Raw genomic sequence first — 21,631 nt, 5'->3', positions numbered from 1 at the left:
TAGCAGTAAAAAAGAACGTACATCATAGTCATCTCTCTCTCTCTCTCTCCTCATCATCATCCTCCCTCCCCTTTATTATCTCAGCTCTTCTTTCTCGCCCATATCACCCCCACATCATCTTGATTAAAGAAAAGATTGAACATTTTATAGTAGGCAATAGTGTCATCTAAATTATAGTCATGTCTCACTATTCACTGCTTGGCAGATCATCGTCCAATGTGGGATAGAAAGAAAAAAGTGGGAGCGGGCTTAAATGGCTGGCTGTGTCACACCTCTCGCCCATCGAAAATGAACTCTCTCTCTATATAAAAATAGATATCTTCTTTGAGTCTGCAATATATTTTGAAACCTCTTCTCTCTCTCTCTCTTTTCCTTTCTTTCTTTCTCTCTTTCTCTCTATCTCTCTTTATTACCATGTCCGAAGCCGTTTTTGCTCCCGTCAAGATTGCCAAGTCTACCATCTCTGTTGAAGAATATCGCAGCCGCAAGGTTGCTCTTATCACTGGTAAGTTGACACGTGCCACACACGCGCGCGTGTTTGGCTCGTCATCTGCGTCTCCAGATGAGCCCATCTCGACCATTGGATTAGATGATGCGATGCTGACTCTCCATTGATAGGTGTTACTGGTCAAGACGGCTCTTATCTTACCGAGTTTTTGCTCAAGAAGGGTTATGAGGTGCATGGTATCATTCGTCGATCCTCCTCATTCAACACGGGTCGTATCGAACACATTTACAAGGACCGTCATGATGAGAGTAAGTAAGGGAGAGGATGATGTTGTGATCAAGAAGAAGGATACTTATGTGTGTATGTGTATGTGTAGACGTCAAGTTCTTTTTGCACTATGGTGATTTGACCGATTCGACTTGTCTTGTGCACATCATTGCTCAAATCCAGCCCACTGAAGTCTACAACTTGGCTGCTCAATCCCACGTCAAGGTCTCTTTTGACATGTCTGAATACACTGGTGATGTGGATGCCCTTGGTACTTTGCGTCTTTTGGATGCTATCCGCACTTGTGGTTTGCAAGATCGTGTCCGTTTCTACCAAGCCTCTACTTCCGAGTTGTATGGTAAGGTGGTTGAAACCCCACAAAAGGAAACCACTCCCTTCTATCCTCGTTCGCCCTATGGTGTTGCCAAGTTGTATGGTTACTGGATCACTGTCAACTACCGTGAATCATATGACATGTACGCTTGCAATGGTATTCTCTTCAACCACGAATCCCCACGCCGTGGCCGTACCTTTGTGACACGCAAGATTTCTCGTGCTGTTGCTGATATCCATTTGGGTCGTCAAGAATGCTTGTATCTTGGTAACATTGATGCCAAGCGTGATTGGGGTCATGCTCGTGACTATGTCGAAGGCATGTGGCTCATGCTTCAACAAGACAAGCCTGAAGATTTCGTTTTGGCCACTGGTGAAACTTACACTGTCCGCAGCTTCGTCGAAAAGGCATTTGCTGTCACCGGCCGCAAGATTGTTTGGGAAGGCGAAGGCGTCAATGAAATTGGCAAGGATGCTGAAACCGGAAAGGTGCGTGTTCGTATTGATCCAAAGTACTTCCGCCCTGCCGAAGTCGAACTTTTGCTTGGTGATCCTGCAAAGGCCAACGAAAAACTTGGCTGGAAGCGCAAGGTCAGCTTTGATGAGCTTGTTACTGAAATGGTTGTCGCCGACATTGAAGGGTAAGTTTGGAAGAAAAAAACGGAGAATCAAATTGCATTGGAATTAACCCAATCTCTTTCTTTTTGATAGTTCCCTTAAGAACGATACCTACAACTAAACAAGTCTGATCCATCTCTCCTCTTCAATCTCAACCTCTACCCCCCACCATTGAACATTTCTCGAGTGCATTTTAACATCACGTCGCCTCAGCCCCATTTTATCATCCACAACGCACCTCGATAGATCAGCCTGTACTCCATTTTGCATATTCTATTTTTTCTTTCTCTTTCTATGTTTATCCCATTTACAAATGTAGAGTTTGTCATCATGTGTAAAAAAAGTTTATCTGGGATTCCAAATAGTAGTGTGGGTCAAGTGGTTGGTTTGTTGGGCAAAGCGGAAGTAGTGTTGTATATGCGCCACTCCATGGGAAGCACGTGCTCACTAGCTTTGTGTGGCTACTGGATGCACGTTGATTGAACACATGCATTGAAAATAGTATCACTCACAGCGGTTGATTTACAATAATAGAACAACCATTCTAATCAGTGGTAAAGAAGACTTTTTTTAATGTGCAAATAGTGATCATGTATATGTACAGCTGTTTAAGATGGGTGGAAGAGATACAAGGAATATGGATCAATCATGGAGTGGACTGTTGGGCAAGCTCATGGAACCATAGTCGGATACAATGCTCGCATGTTCTCCTTCATTCAAGCGAATAATGATGGGATTGATGATGTTGCCGCTTCTTGTCCTTGGATGACCGTAAATCGACCTCGTGTTCTCGTTTAAGATCCTTGAGCACTGATAAAGTTTCTTCACAAGCCATCTATGTAATGTCCAGCCTATGTGAGCTAATAAAATCATGCGATCGTGCCATCCAACAACTTACAGCAATGCTTTATCATAAATGGGTGGAGTGTGATGTCTTTTTCGGAGAAGCTGACAGGCACCTTGACTCGCTGCTCTTTGGTCATGATGTAGATGCCGGGTGTTGGTGTCGGGGATAGGGTGCCACTTGTCCTTGTCACAATGAACCACAGGCCTTGGTACATTACATCCATAATACAGTACAGCCTGTGTAGGGGCTAGGGTGCTTGTTGACATCTCCATACGCAATCCAGTAGCCTTCATACATTACTTTCCTGATCCAGTAGGCGAGTATATGGACCAATGCCTTATGGATCACCTAAGAATGGAGTTGTGAGTTACACACATACACAGGCGGTGATGCACTTGAATAATTTACCTTGTGCATGAAGGAAATGGATCTTTGTTTTTGTAAATGTGTTGAACGTGTTGAACGTAGCTTCGTTGTATAATTGCGCCATGGTGCGTATCATAGCCAACATCCCAAACATTCCTTTGTAATGATCAAAGCTTGTTTTGCCAGCATCACTGTATCCAAGGATTTCATTGGCGGAGAGGTCGTTGACTCTGAGAGTGCCATCAGCATTGTACTTGTATAGATGAAATCGGTCATTCCTTTCTGCTTTAGCTGCATAGCCATGGCGTCGAGTTCTTTCTGCTGGAACAAAGGCCATGTACTCATGTCACCTACAAAGGAGTCTCAATTTTCACATTAGCCTAGGCATCCTTTTGATATATAAGTGATAGTTATACCTACCCCAAAGCTCCATCAAGGAACGCAACCAAATGCCATTAGCCACCAATAATCAGTGAGATGAGCTACATAGGTGGATGCATGAGTACCCTCATTTTAGGGATCACATAATAAAGACTATCCTTGAGACTTACCAAAGGCCATTGACGATGAATACAAGTAGAAGAAAGAAAGGACGTATGATAGCGTTGGTGACAACAGCCTTGTTTATATGTGAGTGGGCGTGAGAATTGTTGTCATGATTGATTGGACTGGTAAAGTGGTCAAGCATCTTGGAGGACCGAGTCGAAGTGATGGAAGATCAATAGCTGATACACAAATCAGAGAAGTGTGCAAGAGAGTGTGTGAAGTGTCAAGGTGTACACGCCATGAGCTTGCCATTCAGTCAAAGTCTATGGGATCAAGACATTTGAAGTACTGACATGATGGGTTGGAGCAGGACAATCGTTGACAAGTGCGACATGTGGTTGAAATGGGGCAACAGATGCGAATCGCTGGGTGCACTGAAAATGGAAATCGGAATGGTTGCCAGGGAAAATGCATAAGAATTCGCTCCAGTAAATCAAAAGTGATCAAGGGCGATGTTGCAATAAAGATGTCAGCTGTCATTATTACACCGGGTTGCTTTTTCTGGAGAGTACAGACCCTGGGGCGTAACGCCTTCTTGGCTTGTCCAACACATCCATCCATCCATTGTAGATGAGGTCCATGGTGTGACGCATGACTCCTATTTTGTGTCTCGGGCAAAGGAGAACGAGGTCCGACGACGATCACCCATCTGCAACATGTCAAATACCAAAAGGCCATGATGTCTGTGCTCTCGCTCTTTTCATAACACAGGGTCCAGTTACATCAATAAACACACGACAAGGGAGGAGAAGTTGGTGTATTTGGGGATCTATATCGGAACAACGGGCCATGTTTTGTTGTTGTTGTTGTTGTTATTGTTGTGCAGCACTAAATTAGAAATGGTAATCCCCAGCGAACGAATGACGGATCATACGTTTGTATGTATATAGATGTAATACTACATCACCATTGTGATATGGACACACGGAGGTAAAAAAGTCAGCCTAATACGGGTAGTTGGCTGATGTTCGTTTCTTTTTTACTCTGTGAGTTGTTGTGCTGGCACCTTTGTTGACATTTTCATTCAGCAGCAGCAGAAGCAGCAGCAGCAGCAGCCTCCCTTTTTTTTCTTTGTTCAAGTCAAGGTTTGTGTATAAATTCATCTCAACAACAACTTTGCCCACTAAATCGTTAGAGGGTTCCATTTACTTGCAGGCTACCTATAATAAGACATGATGACACCCATGAACCCAGCAGCAGCACCTTATCCCCAAGCACCACCACCGCCCATGATGACGCCTGGTAGTATGGCTGCGAATCCCTATCAACCTGCTCCACCCATGGGCTATCCATCAACAAGCAAGTGATATCCGAAATGTGTCAGGGGGTTGGTTGTTGAAGATGAGCTATTTTCTCACACTTTTTAGTGCCAGGCATGATGAGCGCACCACCACCACCTCCCTTTCAACAAGGCATGATGCCACCACCACCACATCCAGGCTACATGTATGGCTACCGATCGCGTTGGAATTGCTGTGATCATCCACAAGGTTGTTGTTGTGGGCTGTAAGTTGTATACACATTCATCCACAAATGGAAGTAACAAGTGCGTTTAACAACAAGCTTTCTGCAGGTTAACAGCCATGTGCATATGTTGTTGTTGTGAAGAGTGTTGTTACTAGTTATAGACCAAGAATAAAAAGGATCATTATTATAATTCATGCGATAATGGGGTTGTTTATTGATACAGGCGTATATAAATATGGGAGAAAAAGAGAAACATAGCGTGAGTTACTAAAGTATCGGAATGCATGATAATAAAAGGCAAGACAAAGGTGGGAGCGGGGGCTTGAGTACATCTAACGAGATCACAAGTACTTTGATAAACAAACAAGGTATCTGGAGGCCATCCCAAACGACCATTTAATATACAAAGGGTTTTCAACCAAAGGTGCTTACAACATGTGCCAATTGAAGGAGTCCATCAGTTCTTTCGTCATTCTCTCGTCGATCGCTTTCATTGTTGTTATCGTGATCAATTTGTGTGGGTGATGGTGATGAGGATTGCGTTGGTGGAGGTAGTGATGATGACGGATTTACATGCGATCGTAATGCTGTATGTGCTGCGTTGGTATTGTTGTTGTTGTTGTTGGGCAATGATAATTGACGATGATGATGATGATGATGATGATGATGATGATGATAAAAAGAATCCTTTCCATTCCTTGCAGTGATATTGGTAAAGGACTCAGTGGATGATGTGACAGATGTCTTGATGGAACTACTGCCATTATTGTCATATCGCACAGAAGAATAGCGTTCAGGGGATGCAAGTGATTGATGATAATTATTCAAATGCTGATCAATGGTTAAAGGTCGTTCAACACCGAATTGGATACGATGGTGAGCATGTAGTCGAGGTCTTGGTCTAGAATCATCAACCACCGAAGAAGATGATGATGAAGGAGCCGTGGATGTGGTTGCTATGGTAGTGATACTGGTACGCTTGTTTGATTTCCTTGATTTTGGAGACATGTGTGTACGATAATGTTGCATCATATTATCTTGACGGGAAAAGCGGGATTGACAACCCGGGAAAAGACAAGGAAAGTTCTTTTCGCCTGTGTGGATCCTGTTGTGGCGAGCTAAATGCCCACTTTTTCATGAAGAATAATAAGCCCATCGTTCCTTATTACACAAGTGCACACAATACCTTACCTTGTAGTGAAGCTCTTGTTACATCCAGGCTCTGTGCAATGATATTTGCGTTTGGTATTGACAGGTGGTGTTGGTGTTGGTGGCGGTGCAGGTTGGCAACTGTTGCCACGAGACGCTGGTGATGTAGGAGATACACAAGCAGCAGGCATGCCATTTTGCTCTCTATATTGCCACCCATTGCTGCTGGTAACATGCCGATGTTGAAATGACGGTGGACATTGGGGACGGGGATAGCTCATTTCAGGTAAAGGGGAAGGGGGAGATGTGCGACTTCGTTTGTATACTGGTACACTTGTATCGTTGTTGAGTAAACTGAATTGGCGACCTGATGCATCGATCACAGAGAGAGCTTCGTTGGTGATCATGATTTGAATAGCGAGAGAAAGGGAAAGAAAGGGAAAGGGAGAAAGAGAATAAATGATTGAAGAGGATGGGAAAATGGATGTGAGTGTAACGTACAAGAGCCATCATTGCAGATTAAAGCGAGACCCTTGATGGGTCGTTGCACTGTTGTTTATCACACGAAACGGTTTACTTTGCATTTAATCCACCTCCATAAACATGTATTTGTCAACTATTTATTACGGGACCTTTGCTAAGGAAGGCCCTGATCCACTACCTGCATAAACATACAAGCACCACTCTCACTCTCTCACTTCTCTCTCTCCCCCACCTGATCTCTTCTAATGCCGCACTCACTGAGAATGAACTTAGGTTACGCCACATGCCTTTTACACACAAATGGGCCCTACTCTTGCCGTACGATCCGGTAGTACACACATATCTCTATTACATGATCATCCCCGTTCCTTGTCCCGAGGGGCCGTTTATTATCCCAACCTTCTTTTTGGATATCATACATCATCCACAATGAATAAACATTTTCGTCAATAGGAACAAGGCACAAAAGCAATCATCATTACAACCATTAGAATGGCCAAGCCACAATTATCGATTACCTGGATTGACACGAATGGGGGTTAATTCACATAACCCCCAGATCCCATGCTGGATGCTAACTCATGACTACAATATGCAGCTCTATTGTCATAAAGCTTGGTCACGAGCCTCATCAATAACTTTTTCCCATTCTTACCGTATCCGCGGATGATGGGGCACAACATCCGTGTGTAATGATGAACAACCCCATCCCCGTCATCTGTTGCGCAAATAACGAGACGCTTGAGGATCGACGCCATCTGACAGCCACACGCGTATAAGGGGTGTTACTCCATGTATAGCACTACGACTGTTTAGAAAACTACATCATGTTCTTTATTATTCTTTTGATTGTGTTGCTATTGTCACTTTGCACCATCATCCCATTTGTTTCTTGGCGTCGACATGTGTAACAAATCGTATCATGTAATTGACTCCAGCCCATAGGCATGCGATAAAGGGTTGTATTCCTGGTTATGATCATCATCATTAGGGCAACAACAACACTACGCTCCTTGTTGTAGATTTTTCCCATGCAGGTGTTCCTGGCTCTCTCTTTTCCCTGCTGTGGATGTCATTGTTTGTCTTTTACGACTTTGCATTGCATCACAGTTGATATGACCCTCGTCTCTTTTTTCCGCTCTTTGTTTTCTTTTTCGCACCTTGGGCTTATCAAACATCAATGAACCCATTTTCTTTGTTTCCCGCTTCACTCATACAATCGTAACAAGGAATTGAATGTCGTGTACACGTCCCATGTATACAAAGAGGATCTGACCAGAGCCTCTTTTTTCATTGAAAAAGTAGCACCGACAATGAAAATGATCAATGGCATACATACGTATGATAGTATCCCCAAAAAGACAAATCAAGCATCCCCTGTATCAAAGCTCTGATTGCCACGTTTCCGATCTACCGTCACCTTGTCGATGATAACAAGACCTCGATTTCTCACACGCCATCATGCCAACTACTATGCCGCCATTCAACTCAATGATAACGTGAAAGAACGTGTGGACCATTGCATGCATTGGACGTTACCCAAAATGTGCAGATAATATGCGAGATGGAGTAAGCTATGATTTTTGGTAATCAGGGATTTAAACATCACAAAGGTTGTACACGTGCATTTTGGTAGCAAAAGGCACAACATATACCTACAGCTAGCGGACACACAAGTTGCTATTTTTTCATGGTGCTATGTATGGATCCCATATAGCACAACGCTTCCATTGCATTGAATGGCTATGATCATTAAACCAAGCATGCTGTTTGATATAACACTCACACGATCAAAATAAAGATGCTTTCCCCCCTGTTAGTTGCCCAAAGCGCCGCATTGACCAACATGATGAAGATGATGTTGGTTTGACAGGATTGGATACCCATGATAAACCCCTTATCGATCCTACATTTCTGCTAATGTGTAGTACAACCGTTTTATGTATCTTGTTTTCAATGAGAAATAAAGTCAAAGATAGTAATCGCTGTTGGGGTCATCATAGTAGCAGTAGCATGAATCGGGCATTGATTAATATGGGACGCATGATAAGAAGCATGATGAAATGAAGCGTGTAATCCACCAGAGTCCAAGCAATCCAACAAAGGAACGATCGACATAGCAGAAGGCTCTCTCTCCAGGGAAAAGAACGCTAAGGCATTTCCGGTTATAGTTATCCAAGACACACAGGGCACCACATCCGCGTAGCATGAACTCACACGACTGTAACACTTAAATAACTCAGCGCTCTCTCTCTCTCTCTCTCTCTCGCTCGTACCTTCTCACTTTTTGCCTTCTTCTTCTCTCCTCTTTGACACCCCCAACACTCACTCAATTACTGCTGTAGCAAGGTATGTTGGGATTGGACTCATGCTTCATTGTACTCATGGTAGCCATGGCGACGCGATGACAGGGTTTATCTTGTTGAGTGATTGACACAGACACGGTTCTTCATTCATTCCGCTCAAGTTACTACATACACGTATTGTTCGAGTATTGATACACGCACGCCCCCCACACACAATGGAGAATCAACACGAGTCGCAAAGTGGATCTGATATCAATGTACAAACGACAACAAGCGAGTCATCCAAGCGAAACACAAAGGCCAAAGCGCCCGCACCGGCCAACAACAACACCGCCACAGCAACAGCAGCAGCAACAACACCGACAAAACGCAACAAGAGCATGCGTGCTTGTGATGAATGCCGTAAACGCAAGGTAATGACACTTTACCCTTTATTTGGATAGCTTCATTATTCAAGAGGGGGGTTCATGGCTATCCTTTCTCTCTCCCTTTGCGTTTTACATGTGGTGATGATGATGATGATGATGATGATTATGATGGCATGGGAATATGGTGGCACAAGGCTAAGGAGGCACACACACACACACACACACACACACGCATATCGGCAGCATCCGTTCGATTGGGGTTTGAGTACACCCCACCTCTCCCCCTTTTTATGATTGCACAAGATATGGTTACTCATTTATCATCCTCTTACTAGGTGAAATGTGATGGCGTACAACCTTGTTCCAAATGCAGGAAATCAGAAATCGAATGCGTCTTTGCAAAGCTGCCTCCAAAGCGTGGTCCACCAAAGCAGTACATTGAGCTTCTCGAAGCACGTCTTCAGCTGGTTGAAAAGGCTTTACAATCCATTGATGGTCCTGCGCGTCGGATTCTTGATAATGCATTGTTGGGATCAGTGGGTGGAAACAATGAAAACACAGCTACCAGACAAGGTGAGGGAGATGGAAGTTTTATCGTCCATTGTTGGCGTATATATGTATTAATCTTGGTATGCTATAGACGAGAATACAATCACACCAACCACATCATCACCAATCCCAACATCTACAGCAATGGCATCTTACAGCAGCAACAGCAACAACACCATCGACCCATTTGGTATCAATGAGATTGGACAAGCCATGTACGTGAATGACGTACCCGAACGCATTGATCGTATCGCCAATTTGTACGGAGGAGAGGCAACCCAATTTATCAGCCATCACAGGGATACCACTATCATGGGTCAAAGAAGGGACAATGCGATGGAAACGGATATCAAGGAAGAGTCATCATCATCGGCATCCTTATTACCGCCAGAAGTATCACAATCACTTATTGAGACGTACTTTGCCCACGTACACAAGTTTGTCCCCATGATCCACAATCCCATGTTCTACAAGCAGATCGGAACGGCTACCGATATTGACCCACCATCACCTCTTTTGCTGTTTGCAATGTGTGCGGTTGCATCACGTTGGACAAATGAATGCAACAACAACAACAGCAGCAATGTATCATCGTCATCATCATCATTATCTTCTCCTCCACCCCCTTCTTCGAGTGTTCCTGGATTCGGCTATTATCAACGTGCATTTGCCAAAGTCGAAGAATATTCAGATGCGCCACGATTATCGACAATTCAAGGTCTCGTGTTGTTGACTAAGTATCAAGAGTATTACAAGCGTCTCGGATTCTTTCGGCGACCGGGATTGTACCTCGGCATAGCTGCCAAGATGTGTAACGATCTGGGGTTACCTCAAATGGAGTCAACGCCACGTCCTGGTCAGGATCCTCAGGAACATGAGGCAAAGAAACGCACGTTTTGGACCGTCTTTATATATGATCTTATGATGAGGTATGTAACATTTACTATAAAAACATAGAGGAGCATGTGCTAATGACATGATACACGTGCGTGGTGGTGGGGTTGTATAGTATCGAGCAAGCAAGAGAACCCTATTTTAGCAATGCCGATTGTACCACCGAGTATCCTTCGGTGACAAGCGAAGAAGGGCCATGGCTCGAAGAAGTGGTGACAAGCAATATTGCCCTGATCCAATTATCGAGAACGCTATCCGAGATCTATGCGACCATTAGAAGGGTGACGGCACGGCAAAATGCACAAGGAGAGAAGCGTTCCCCTGTGCAAGTGCTCGAGGAACAAGGCAAATTGTTTCTATTACACACGCATTTGGAGAACTTTATTCATGAGCTCCCAGCTACTTTGAGCTATGCACCCACGATGCAGATCATTGCAGGTGTTTTACCACCTTACCCCGCTGAAAAACAAGCGATCGGCAATGTGTTTGCTGCATTTCTCCACATGACATACCATTTCAGCATGATTCTCTTGCACAGACATTATTTGCTACATCCTTTGCCAGCCGGTGCTATCAATAACAACGACATGATGGAGCCCTATCAACATCAACAATTGTGTGCTTGGGCAGCATCCAATATTACAGCCATTACGGAGACATTACTCGAGACACAGCCTCTCGATGTATTCAGTTATCCGACGCGTGGTGTACAACATACCATTCATTGCTTAACATCAGCTGCCACAGTACACCATTACGAGATGTCAAACCCTGACAAGATGATAGCCGAAGTAGCTCAACAGCAGTATTCACGTACGCTTTCAATTCTCAATCGCTTGGCAGCAGAATCCCCAGCCATTGAATTACAATCGCATATCAAGGAACAAGATGCTGAACTTGCACAACTTTATGGTCGTATGGTAGTTGACCCAGCACGTGCCGTGTCATCGGCGGGTGATAGCAACAATCATCCTACGCCTGTTTCCATGGCAACCGCACCACCACAACCACCTCCTCCTCCCGCCACACCTATGCCACAACAAGATCCACTTGCATTGTCGTCTGATACATCATCCGCATCATCATCACCGGTAATGTCATCACCTGCACGTGGTATTCGACGACACACATTGACAGGTCCTGGATCGCATTTGATGCAAATGGCTATGAACAATACGCCGCCACAACAGCAACAACAACAACAGCAAACGATGCCGTATATGCTTGATGGTGGAGGGGCAACCTCATTATTCAATTCAAGTGCTGCTTTTTCAGATCCATCAAGATTTGCATCCCTCATGATGCGAGGTGGGACCACTAATATGGCCATCTACAATCATCACCAACAGCCATTACCGGTACAGCAACAAGCGCAGCATCTTGGCAATCCACAAGCTTATTTACAGCGTAAATCCCGTTTGAGACATCCAATGTCATACTCACAAGAGGATTTACGATCGCTTCGACGTGCACACATGAACAAACCATTGGGTGGTGGAAGTAATTGGCCACCAGCTCATGCAAGAGGATCCCCTATTCCACCTGATTTTGTATATGATTCATCATCCTCGACGGTCATGGAGAGTGGAAATCAACATCAACAACAACCACGACTTGCACGTTCATTAAGACGACAATCATCCATGACGGCCATGATGCCTTCTTATTATGCACAACGTCAACAACAATTACCGCTTCGTCGTCAACCCTCCCATCATCCATCAACTGCTCTTCCTCATCAACCATTTTCATCTCATCATCATCAACAGCCGTTACATCACCATCATCATCCTTCTCCTCCTCGCATGCCAACAGTAGCAACAACACCACCATCATTGAATCATCCTCGACGACACACCATTTCCATTCCAAGTGAACCTTCTGCTTCTACCATTGTACCTGCGTATATGAATAATCCCACACCTCCACATGCTGCTGCACAACAACAACAAGCATCTTCTTTTGATCAGCAACAACCACCCATTGACCCTTTCATTTCCGATACCACCATGATGAATCTTGATACCATGAGTGCCACTACTCCATCCGATTATGCTTATTCTCCTGCCGTCTCAACACCTATGGATACCGCAACAACGCCTGTCAGTACACCAGCAGGTATGATGGTCATGGATTCATCCAATAATGACACCATCATGAACGATCTTATGTTACAAATGGGTGCTGCAGGACAACAATGGTCCATTCCTGGTGGTGGGTTTGATCACACTACATCCTCATCCCCTGGTCCCTTTGTTGAAGATATACAAAGAAGCGAAGGCCATGTCATATAGTTATATACCATCACACACACACACACACACACACACACATGTAGATGTATATGTCCATAAACTACTTTCTTTATACAAAAAATTATCATCATGGGTTATAATAGGGGGGCGGCTCATAGGCTGGTAAAGGCTCTTCAGTTGTTCCATCCACTGCAAGGCGTTCCAACAAGGTGCGGTACACACTCGTGAATTCAATGGCTCCTAAATCATATAAAGTTATTCATGGGCTCTCACACGACCAACAACAACAACATCATCATCCAGCATTCTCAAACCCCAACACACATACCTCCTTCAGTAAATGTCAATGTAAGGTTGCCAGCGCGTGGTAACCCTCCTCCTGGCACCTATTCATTCACACAAGGTAAGAAAAAAGAGATTGTGTAAAACAATGCATGAAATAAAACTTACCGGGATCAATGTGGATGTGATGTAGTTGGCTGAGAACCATGGTTGTTCGAGTTTCCAGTTACGTAGATTCCTCAGAGGTATGTTCAATGTTTGGAGGGATGGCGTGGATGGTTGAGCTACAAAGACAATCTAATCACCCCGTATCAGTGTACCTTGTTATTTATCATACGAGATGCATACTCTTTGATTGGATACATAAAGCTTTCCTTTTGCTTCGAAGCGGGTACTGGAGAATGGGCATGCCATGTGAATGGGTTGGAAGGGAAACAAGCATGGTCTACAACTCTTACTCTGGTGTCTCACAATCGAGTATAGCTTTGATGCCGTGTTGCCGAAACAAGTGTTGATGTTCACCGGGAAGCAAGACAGGCTCGTCTTGAGCAAGCATTGCCCAATTCAGACTCATGGCGACCGACAAGAGAAGGAAGAAGAAAGAACAATGCGGGATCAACACGTGTGTGTGTGTGTGTGTGCGCCTCTATCACCTAAAATGCAGCCCAAGGACCCACCCATCATCCCAGCCAATAACATTGATTCATCCATTGTGCATAAAGTTCCCCACACCATCTTTCCATATCGTATACAATAAACGTGCATTGCTATTTTCGACATGCTCAGGGTCGAGCGGATATGCAAATCCGGAGAATTTGTTTGATAAGAATAGCAGCTTCAAAGCAAGCACATGATGATGTAACTTCGGGTATTTATGTCGGCTTTTTTCAAGTGGATAATGATGGTGACAAGTGTGGTGGCACAAGAAACAAAAAGAGGTCTATCGATCGATTGCTGCTTTAAAAGGTGACAGATGATGATGATAGCGGGTTGACAATGATACGGGTGGTGGATTTCTTGTTGACGGAGGATGATTGATGGACAACAGGGGCTGGTCCAACAAATGGAAGGCGATGCGTGCTGCTTGAGACTCTGTGTATAGGTCCAACGTAGGCGGATGATGGTTTCATACACAACGTCGAGCCTTGTGTCGAGCTCTGAATCATACTGCTAAATTGTTTAGCATAGCTTTGTTGCTCCAAGGAGGAGAGATGGTGTCCAAATCGCATGAGGACGTGGTTGAGATATTCAGGGGAAGAGGAAGCCATTTGTGTTCTTTGTTCATAAGCTTAAAAGCTCCTTTTATACAAAGCCACAGAGGATCAAGGTTTGAATAGTAGAATTTCCCGGATGGACCATCGCGCCATCTTGTCACATGCTCCTTGTCAACCGACCCCTTTACAAAATTGGTTGGCGGCAACACAAAAGATGATTCTTAATAGCATGCTGATAGGGTTTCCATGCCAACAGATACAATGCCTTCCAATGTACACAAGGCACAGCACGACAAGAATCAGGTACAAGGGCGATCCACCATCTCATATGAAAACAGTGAATGGGTCTTACCCTTTTCAACGTTAGCTTATCCAAAGTGCCCGTTACAAGAAAACCCTCCGAAGATACCTCTTCAAATACGATACCCCAACATGCCAACAAACATACCCTTTAGGTTCAAAACCTAAAACGTCGCTAATTCTTTCCACGCTATCATTGTCTTCCATTCTCGAACATCTTTGGAAGGAGGTGAGACGATATAGGCAAAGATAATACTATTAATTGTTACAATTGTACTTCTACAATATAATGCACGTAGGAAGATAACGAATAAAACACAGAGGAACTATGATGATGCAGCCGCTTGTGTAGTGGTATCAGCAGCTGATGAGGATTTTGCTGATTACTTATCATTTGCAGATTCAGCAGGCTTTTCGGATGATACGGCATCGACATCACCTGTCAACCATGGGTGTTTCAATGCTTCAGTGGCAGTGGGTCGCTTACTAGGATCCAAAGACAATAACTGCTGAATAAAGTCTTTTGCTATTGATGGTGCCAAATCTCAATCAGCCAAATGCCTCTATGTACAACACTCATCCCTCGTAGCTCTTACCATCCTGCGAAATGTTCTTCCAATACCGCTCATGAAATTCATATTTGGCATTCGTGATTTGCGAATTCAGCTCTTTTTGGTCTTTTTGATCTTTACCTCCTTGAAATGGTTGATATCCACACAATCTATTGAGCGTGTTAAGATCCTCCTCATCATCATGAGACCCTGCTTTCACTTACATCATGTAGGTAATTACGCTACAACGGGGAAGGATTGTGGGTTAATGATTTGTCCCCCATATTATGACTCGTTATCACTTACCCCATAGCCCAAATGTCGACTGGACAGCCATTTGCTTTTCGCTCGAGAACTTCAGGTGCTGTATTGTATGTGTGTCAATGAATGTTGATAGAAAAAACACGTCCTTTGACTTACCAACATAAAGAGGAGAACCGCAAAGAGTGTCCAGCACCGATGATGGTGGGTCGGTGAGCTTCTTAGCAATGCTAGTGGTGGATGTTGTCAGATTCGCATGTTGCTATCAGCATAGCAAAATAAGCTACTTACCCAAAGTCACAAATGACAAGCTCAGCATTGGGCGATTTATCTTTGAAGAGCAAGTTCTCTGGCTTGATGTCTATAAGGTGTATGTGTGTCACATTAGGTATCATGCTGCATGTACCGGGCACTGTGTCCGCACGCTTGGGTAATTCCATCTTACCTCGATGAGCGATATTTTTGGAATGTAAGTATTGCAAGCCGTGCAACACGGATCGGACTATACCAATCTGGAACATACACAATAAGAAAGCGCACCGGCCGTCAGTCTTTTTTTGTTCTAGCTTGAATTACACATGCTTCAAAGCACAACGCACACGCACACAACAACAACCCTGCATATTGTTGTGCATGCTCGCGTCGAATGCATAGATACCACCACATCTTTTGATTCAAAAGCTTACCGCATCCTTCTCTGCAATCTTGCCAAACTCGAGTAATCGTTCAAATAGCTCGCCACCTGTAGCTCTATATATGCGAAAAAAAGGGGAGGCATAGCGGTTACACATGATAGATCACACACATCATATGTTGATCGCACATCACTTACAGCTCAAATACCATATAAAATTTATCTCTACATGAGAAAAAGAGAATGAGGACCCGAATGGAGGCAATCGCAAGGAGATCGCTCGCTTACCGTGATTCGAATGTCTCGTACAATCGGATAATGTTGGGATGACTGAGATCTTTGAGCACGTTCACTTCTGATAGCACCAAGTCAAAGTGGCCTTTAACGAGTCGTTTGGGGATGACCTTGATAGCTAGTTGTAAACCGTCGTCAAGGCGAGTTGCTTGCTTGACATATCCAAATGATCCGCGACCTGGATGCAATTTGTGATGTAAGCGGACACATGCATATCATAACACGCATACGGGGGAAAACCTTATATTTACCGAGTTCTTTTTCGAATTGATAACTCTTTTTTCTAATATAGCTATCAGGCTGCGCTCCATGAGCGAGGGTATTCAAGGCACTGAAGAGGCCCATAGGTGTTGCAAAACGTGAAAGAGAATGAAAAGAAACAAAGGATCACACTAAATCGAGAGGGGAAACATAGACATACCCACTCAAAATCAACTTTGGTCTGAGATCGGTGAATTCCTTTTATGGGATGTAGCTGCGCTACCCGGTTGCCATGCCACCCACACCCACCCACACAACCCTCTTTCCCTCTCTCACATGCACACGCACTCACATAGCTACCTTTGCCACACATAAACATTAGAGCACAGACCACCCTATGTAAATTGCAATTGGAATGAAATCATTGATAGCCATTTTGTTTATCACTTGAGACGTAAAAGAGAATGCATTTTGAAATCAATAATACTTGTATTTCATGGGGCTTACAAAGACATGCGAAATGGGATAGCTAACATCATATGAAAAAGGGGTAACAAAGAACACGAGAAATGCAAAAATTACAATGGTGTGGATGTGATTATGAATGTATGAATGAATGAGGATTGATTTACAAATAAAAGGAAACGAGACGATCCAAGTTCTCTTTCCTTGAGAACGTTGATCTTCGGCCACCTGTTGTGGATGTTGATGACATTGTACTTGAGCCAAATTCAAAAAAGCGTTTTACTGCTGATGATACGGCACCTTCTTGATGGTGGTGATGGTCATCAAGATCCATTTCTGTAAAGTGGTCGGTATCGTCTATGGATGTCGTTGATGCAGATGCTTGTGTTGATATGCTATTGTTGTTGCTGCTTTCGCTCATCCTGAGATGCTTTTCACGGAGGTATAGAGGATCGATATCGGATTGGAGAAATGCCATTGTTTATATAGAGTAATAGTAAAAGTGTAGAAGCGTTGGTTCTTCAAAGTAGAAAACCGTTATATGGTAGAAGGAAACGAGTCTGGTGGGCGAAACAGAAGGGGACATTGTATTTAAATAGACTTGGCAAAGGTGACTCACGTCGAACAAGACACGCTCTTTTTGGAAACATCGAAACGTCATTTTATTGAGATAGTTGTTCGGAGTAAAGGGCCCGAATCCGATCAATGATGCCGCTGGCCAGTGATGATCATTTCAGCTCTGGGAACATACCGAATTAGCCAAAGCCATGTTGCACCAATCCAAGAAGCTCTTAGGTTCTAGTTCCTTCGAGCAAAACACACAACTTACCGGTTCAATTTTGTAATGGTATCAGCGGGCATCTTGAATTGAATCATACCCACAAATGCAAGAATGGCACGAATATTCTCTTCAATAATGGAAATCGTCTAAAACAATGGGCACAGGCAATAAGCAAACAAAGGAGTTGTGACAAGCTTCATCCCCCGGAGTTCATTTACCTGTTTCGCCGCTGGTTGCATGGCCATCTGGGGCCCAGTAAAAGTGGTCCATAGCTTATAAAGCATGTCGGTAACCATGAGCAGCATGTCCGGCATGTTTTTGCTGATGGCGTCGTCAATGTGATTAAATCGATCGGCTGCTCGCTGGATGACTGCAAAGTTGTCTTGCAAGGGAATAACCTCGGTTTCACGAATGATCTGTAACGCCTGCTCATATGCTCCACTATCGTATAGGCTGCGACATCTCAAAAGGCTGACGAGAATAATGGCTGTATTCTTTTTGGATTCCTTGATGAACATGCCAATATGCTGTTGCTGCTCATAACTCCTCAACGTGTTGATAGAAAAGTTGATAAGCTCCTCATCCGAACTTGTTTGATGTTCAATCGTTTGATCCCGATCAGCCGTACGTGGTTGTTGTAATGCGTCGCCGAGTTGCTTGTTTAGAATATCAGCCACCTTGTTGTAATCCTATTGAACGTCATATCAGAGTTATTTCTTTGTTAATAAAACACGATGAAACACTCACTGAGGTCAACTCGTATACGGAGACAGCTTCCATGTATCGGCCTTCTTGGCTGTACTTTTCGGCAATGGGCATCAAAATCGCCTCCACATATTTGTGCTCATTCGTGATCCCGATTAGTGTTTTGTGTCGGTCGATCAAACCATCCTAATTCAGTTACCGTTAGTGATACAGAAAACAGGGCACCATGTTCCATTTCGTCATTTTACCTGTCGGCCAAGTGACGTTGATGTCTTTCCGAGGATGATATTTGGTTCTTTGCTGCTGAGTACTAGGCCACGAATATATTGATAGCATAGAGTGAACATGTCGTCGGAATCGTACCATTGGCGTTTGGCATAGAGTGTCAAGAGATAGATGTAATGCAATGAGCTTTGGGGGTTGCTGGTCGAAAAGACGCGGATGTACTGGTATATAAGACGTGCAAAATTGAAGCTTGCTCGGCCATCATCGCCAATGATTACTATATCTAGCATTAGCGGCTGCATTCACTTCCACCTAATTTTCACTTACAAAGATCAATGCTTGCCGTCAATGGTTCATCTGGAATGCGTAAAAGTCCGGTATATGCAAGAGCAATAGCACAGTGAACTGCATCCAAGCGACACTTTTCATTCTTGTAGAGGTAATTGACAGCCTATGGATGATGAAACCATAACACCATTAGCACATGTCAATAATGGATCGTAATACGACATACCCGTTCAAATTGTAATGTCAACAATAACACCTTGAAATAGTTCCAGGGACTGCTACCATTGGGATCGAAACGTTTGGAGCCAAACTTGACCATCATGGATTGAAGATCACTCAAACGATACTGCTCATAAGCCGACTCTTCACCTCCTGCACTTTCACGCACCAACGAAAGCTTTCAATGATTGAATGTTAGCCCACCACTTCCTATTATGATCCTTAAAAACTCTCACCTGCAACCAAACATAATCTTCGGTGGTGGCCACCACATCTGGTAGGCTCTTTTTGTTCAATTCGCATCGTCCAATGATCTTGTAAAGAATGAGCTTGTAAGGATCCACGCTTTGTTGACCATATTCTAGTCGTTGGTAATCGGCCAATACAGCATCTCGAGTGGGTTTTCGTAAGCTAACAAGAAATGCTTGAATAAGTATTTTGCGTTATGAAAACGAAAGACCAAACTTACCGCTTCTCAGGTGAGTCTACATATTCTCTAAAGTAATGGCGGAAGCGTGGCTCGGTATCAAAGAGCTGCTCATTCTTTTCAACGTATTTCAGGGCAAGCTTTTCATGACCACTGCGAACAAGGAGATATACATATGTCCAGATGGGTGTGTCGTTGACAACCTAATCACGTGCTTTATGTTAATGACAATCCCGCCATCAAAGATGCATGTAGCCATTATACCTCGAATCGTGGATCAGTCCAGCCTGAATTCTTGCGAAAGACATAGTTCATGAATGCCTTGATGCGTAAAATAGGAGATGGCACGCCTCCCACTTGGGTCTCACGTGCGTTCTTGTAGAGCACCTCATCCACATATTGTACAAACCTAAATGCACCATATAAGACTCACACTCACACATTTCCCATCTTCAATACTTACTGTTTTTCAAGCCAGCGTTTTGATGTATCAATAAGCGCCTTGCATAAGTTGATAGAGAAGGCATTTGTAGGAGGTACTTGCAATGGTCCATGTTGATCAAGACCAGCTCGGCTAGCTTCAGATGCCAAATCATTCACCAATTGCCAAGCATCCATAGCACGATCCTGCACCTGTACCATCATCATGTTAATGCCTTGATTGCTTATCATTCATGCTTTCATACACTCACCCGTGTTGGATCTGATGGTTTGGATAGCTGGCTGAGATTATCAATGAGCGGGTATGGTTGATTCTTGATCCGGGCATCGTTCAACTTGCCAATGATGTCGGCATAGTCATCAACACGTTTACGAAAAGCGGGTGTCTATTTCGATACGATAAGTCTTTGTCATGGTTTCAAGGAAAAGGTTGCCTTCTCAACCTACCATAGTAATCCCCATAAACTTGTCGTCGCGTGTAAACATCCCCGTGTCCTGATGATGATCCCATTCTTCCAAAATGCGACGTTGTGCGTTTTTCCAGTTGCCTTGCATCACGTTATCATTCAATTCCTCGAAATCATCGCATGTCTATCAATAAGATGAATCAGAATGGATTGAATAATAGAGACATATACAATGTAAATGAGACATACGCTCTCTCTGCATTCCTCAATCGTTTCAATGATAATGTGTTCATGAGCCTGCTGCAAGTATTTCTATATCGTACAACCATGCGTTAGAATCCGTTTTGACCCTATTGCGAAGGTAAAGAATACCTCGACATCAGTGTCCGTGATCGTATCTGCTGGTTCAAAGATTCGGCTGGTGTCAATGGACTCGAGTTGTTGCGTCAAGTCGTGGCTGTTGATGCCGTTCTGTGCCAAAAAGTAATGCCTTTGTACATTGGTATTAATATAGACGTTCTTGTGCTTGTGTTTTGACCATCGATGTGGCAGATCGGCTTACGCATTGGCTTTTTGTTCCTGATCGGTCTTGTGCTTCCCAAACAATCGTCGCGTCTCCGTATCGATTTGGTCAAGTCCACGTTGAAGGACCGGCACCTGATCCTGATTGTTGGAAGAAACGAGGAGCTTGGAGCTTTCGTAGAGCTTTTGGAAGATCTCGTTGGACATTCAGAGCGCGTGAAGAAGGTGAGTATAATATAGGAGAAAGATGTCCAGCTCTTCTACCACACCTTGTCCCAAAATTTCATAGTGACGGCGGAGCATGTAATGCCTGCATCTTTGTCCATGGCTACCCATACAATACCATCCCGATGTAAAATGTCCAATGTGCAGCTTTATTATCAACGCTGAGGGATAGCATGTGAATGGTGAGTACAAGTGGATTGTTGCAGGATGAAAAGAACAGCAGCTTATAGATCGAGTTCACAACACCAGTGACATCCAACGTTGATACACCACGACGAGATGCAATAGTGTAA

General features: G+C 43.9%; 10 protein-coding genes across 10 annotated transcripts; 3 read left to right on the top strand and 7 right to left on the bottom strand.

The window, feature by feature from the left end:
- Nucleotides 1-414: 414 nt before the first annotated feature.
- Nucleotides 415-1,787, top strand: O0I10_002620 (GDP-mannose 4,6 dehydratase; the record flags this gene model as incomplete). The annotated part of the gene is made up of 4 exons (XM_058482700.1): nucleotides 415-505; nucleotides 619-756; nucleotides 825-1,689; nucleotides 1,760-1,787. 4 exons carry the CDS (start codon nucleotides 415-417, stop codon nucleotides 1,785-1,787), a joined length of 1,122 nt encoding a protein of 373 aa, XP_058346724.1.
- A 521-nt stretch (nucleotides 1,788-2,308) lies between these two features.
- O0I10_002619 (uncharacterized protein) lies at nucleotides 2,309-3,033 on the bottom strand (the record flags this gene model as incomplete). Its single annotated transcript, XM_058482699.1, has 3 exons — nucleotides 2,309-2,517; nucleotides 2,565-2,717; nucleotides 2,922-3,033. The coding sequence occupies 3 exons, from the start codon at nucleotides 3,031-3,033 to the stop codon at nucleotides 2,309-2,311; spliced, it is 474 nt and encodes a 157-aa protein (XP_058346723.1).
- Nucleotides 3,034-4,609: 1,576 nt separating this feature from the next.
- O0I10_002618 (uncharacterized protein) lies at nucleotides 4,610-5,047 on the top strand (the record flags this gene model as incomplete). The annotated part of the gene is made up of 3 exons (XM_058482698.1): nucleotides 4,610-4,724; nucleotides 4,793-4,931; nucleotides 4,999-5,047. The coding sequence occupies 3 exons, from the start codon at nucleotides 4,610-4,612 to the stop codon at nucleotides 5,045-5,047; spliced, it is 303 nt and encodes a 100-aa protein (XP_058346722.1).
- Nucleotides 5,048-5,306: 259 nt separating this feature from the next.
- Nucleotides 5,307-6,448, bottom strand: O0I10_002617 (uncharacterized protein; the record flags this gene model as incomplete). Its single annotated transcript, XM_058482697.1, has 2 exons — nucleotides 5,307-6,021; nucleotides 6,084-6,448. 2 exons carry the CDS (start codon nucleotides 6,446-6,448, stop codon nucleotides 5,307-5,309), a joined length of 1,080 nt encoding a protein of 359 aa, XP_058346721.1.
- Nucleotides 6,449-9,045: 2,597 nt separating this feature from the next.
- On the top strand, nucleotides 9,046-12,935 carry O0I10_002616 (uncharacterized protein; the record flags this gene model as incomplete). The annotated part of the gene is made up of 4 exons (XM_058482696.1): nucleotides 9,046-9,243; nucleotides 9,534-9,771; nucleotides 9,839-10,676; nucleotides 10,757-12,935. 4 exons carry the CDS (start codon nucleotides 9,046-9,048, stop codon nucleotides 12,933-12,935), a joined length of 3,453 nt encoding a protein of 1,150 aa, XP_058346720.1.
- Nucleotides 12,936-13,023: 88 nt separating this feature from the next.
- On the bottom strand, nucleotides 13,024-13,752 carry O0I10_002615 (uncharacterized protein; the record flags this gene model as incomplete). Its single annotated transcript, XM_058482695.1, has 5 exons — nucleotides 13,024-13,136; nucleotides 13,225-13,282; nucleotides 13,347-13,475; nucleotides 13,527-13,572; nucleotides 13,637-13,752. 5 exons carry the CDS (start codon nucleotides 13,750-13,752, stop codon nucleotides 13,024-13,026), a joined length of 462 nt encoding a protein of 153 aa, XP_058346719.1.
- Nucleotides 13,753-14,137: 385 nt separating this feature from the next.
- O0I10_002614 (uncharacterized protein) lies at nucleotides 14,138-14,446 on the bottom strand (the record flags this gene model as incomplete). Its single annotated transcript, XM_058482694.1, has 1 exon — nucleotides 14,138-14,446. One exon carries the CDS (start codon nucleotides 14,444-14,446, stop codon nucleotides 14,138-14,140), a length of 309 nt encoding a protein of 102 aa, XP_058346718.1.
- A 572-nt stretch (nucleotides 14,447-15,018) lies between these two features.
- O0I10_002613 (uncharacterized protein) lies at nucleotides 15,019-16,777 on the bottom strand (the record flags this gene model as incomplete). The annotated part of the gene is made up of 12 exons (XM_058482693.1): nucleotides 15,019-15,071; nucleotides 15,132-15,218; nucleotides 15,289-15,413; nucleotides 15,468-15,485; nucleotides 15,550-15,607; nucleotides 15,664-15,734; nucleotides 15,796-15,865; nucleotides 15,950-16,016; nucleotides 16,191-16,254; nucleotides 16,337-16,363; nucleotides 16,427-16,610; nucleotides 16,684-16,777. 12 exons carry the CDS (start codon nucleotides 16,775-16,777, stop codon nucleotides 15,019-15,021), a joined length of 918 nt encoding a protein of 305 aa, XP_058346717.1.
- A 484-nt stretch (nucleotides 16,778-17,261) lies between these two features.
- On the bottom strand, nucleotides 17,262-17,576 carry O0I10_002612 (uncharacterized protein; the record flags this gene model as incomplete). The annotated part of the gene is made up of 1 exon (XM_058482692.1): nucleotides 17,262-17,576. The coding sequence occupies one exon, from the start codon at nucleotides 17,574-17,576 to the stop codon at nucleotides 17,262-17,264; it is 315 nt and encodes a 104-aa protein (XP_058346716.1).
- A 224-nt stretch (nucleotides 17,577-17,800) lies between these two features.
- Nucleotides 17,801-21,320, bottom strand: O0I10_002611 (uncharacterized protein; the record flags this gene model as incomplete). Its single annotated transcript, XM_058482691.1, has 16 exons — nucleotides 17,801-17,837; nucleotides 17,928-18,025; nucleotides 18,098-18,568; nucleotides 18,627-18,770; nucleotides 18,833-19,092; nucleotides 19,137-19,260; nucleotides 19,324-19,494; nucleotides 19,553-19,727; nucleotides 19,786-19,946; nucleotides 20,008-20,152; nucleotides 20,207-20,376; nucleotides 20,436-20,570; nucleotides 20,632-20,775; nucleotides 20,841-20,903; nucleotides 20,964-21,081; nucleotides 21,154-21,320. The coding sequence occupies 16 exons, from the start codon at nucleotides 21,318-21,320 to the stop codon at nucleotides 17,801-17,803; spliced, it is 2,583 nt and encodes an 860-aa protein (XP_058346715.1).
- Between the last annotated feature and the right edge of the window lie 311 nt (nucleotides 21,321-21,631).

The sequence above is a fragment of the Lichtheimia ornata genome (assembly GCF_029851405.1).
Source record: "Lichtheimia ornata isolate CBS 291.66 chromosome Unknown scaffold00007, whole genome shotgun sequence".
In the NCBI taxonomy this organism is placed as follows: Eukaryota; Fungi; Mucoromycota; class Mucoromycetes; order Mucorales; family Lichtheimiaceae; genus Lichtheimia; species Lichtheimia ornata.
Note: the sequence above shows the minus strand (reverse complement) of the source record. Positions and strands in the feature narration are given on the sequence as shown.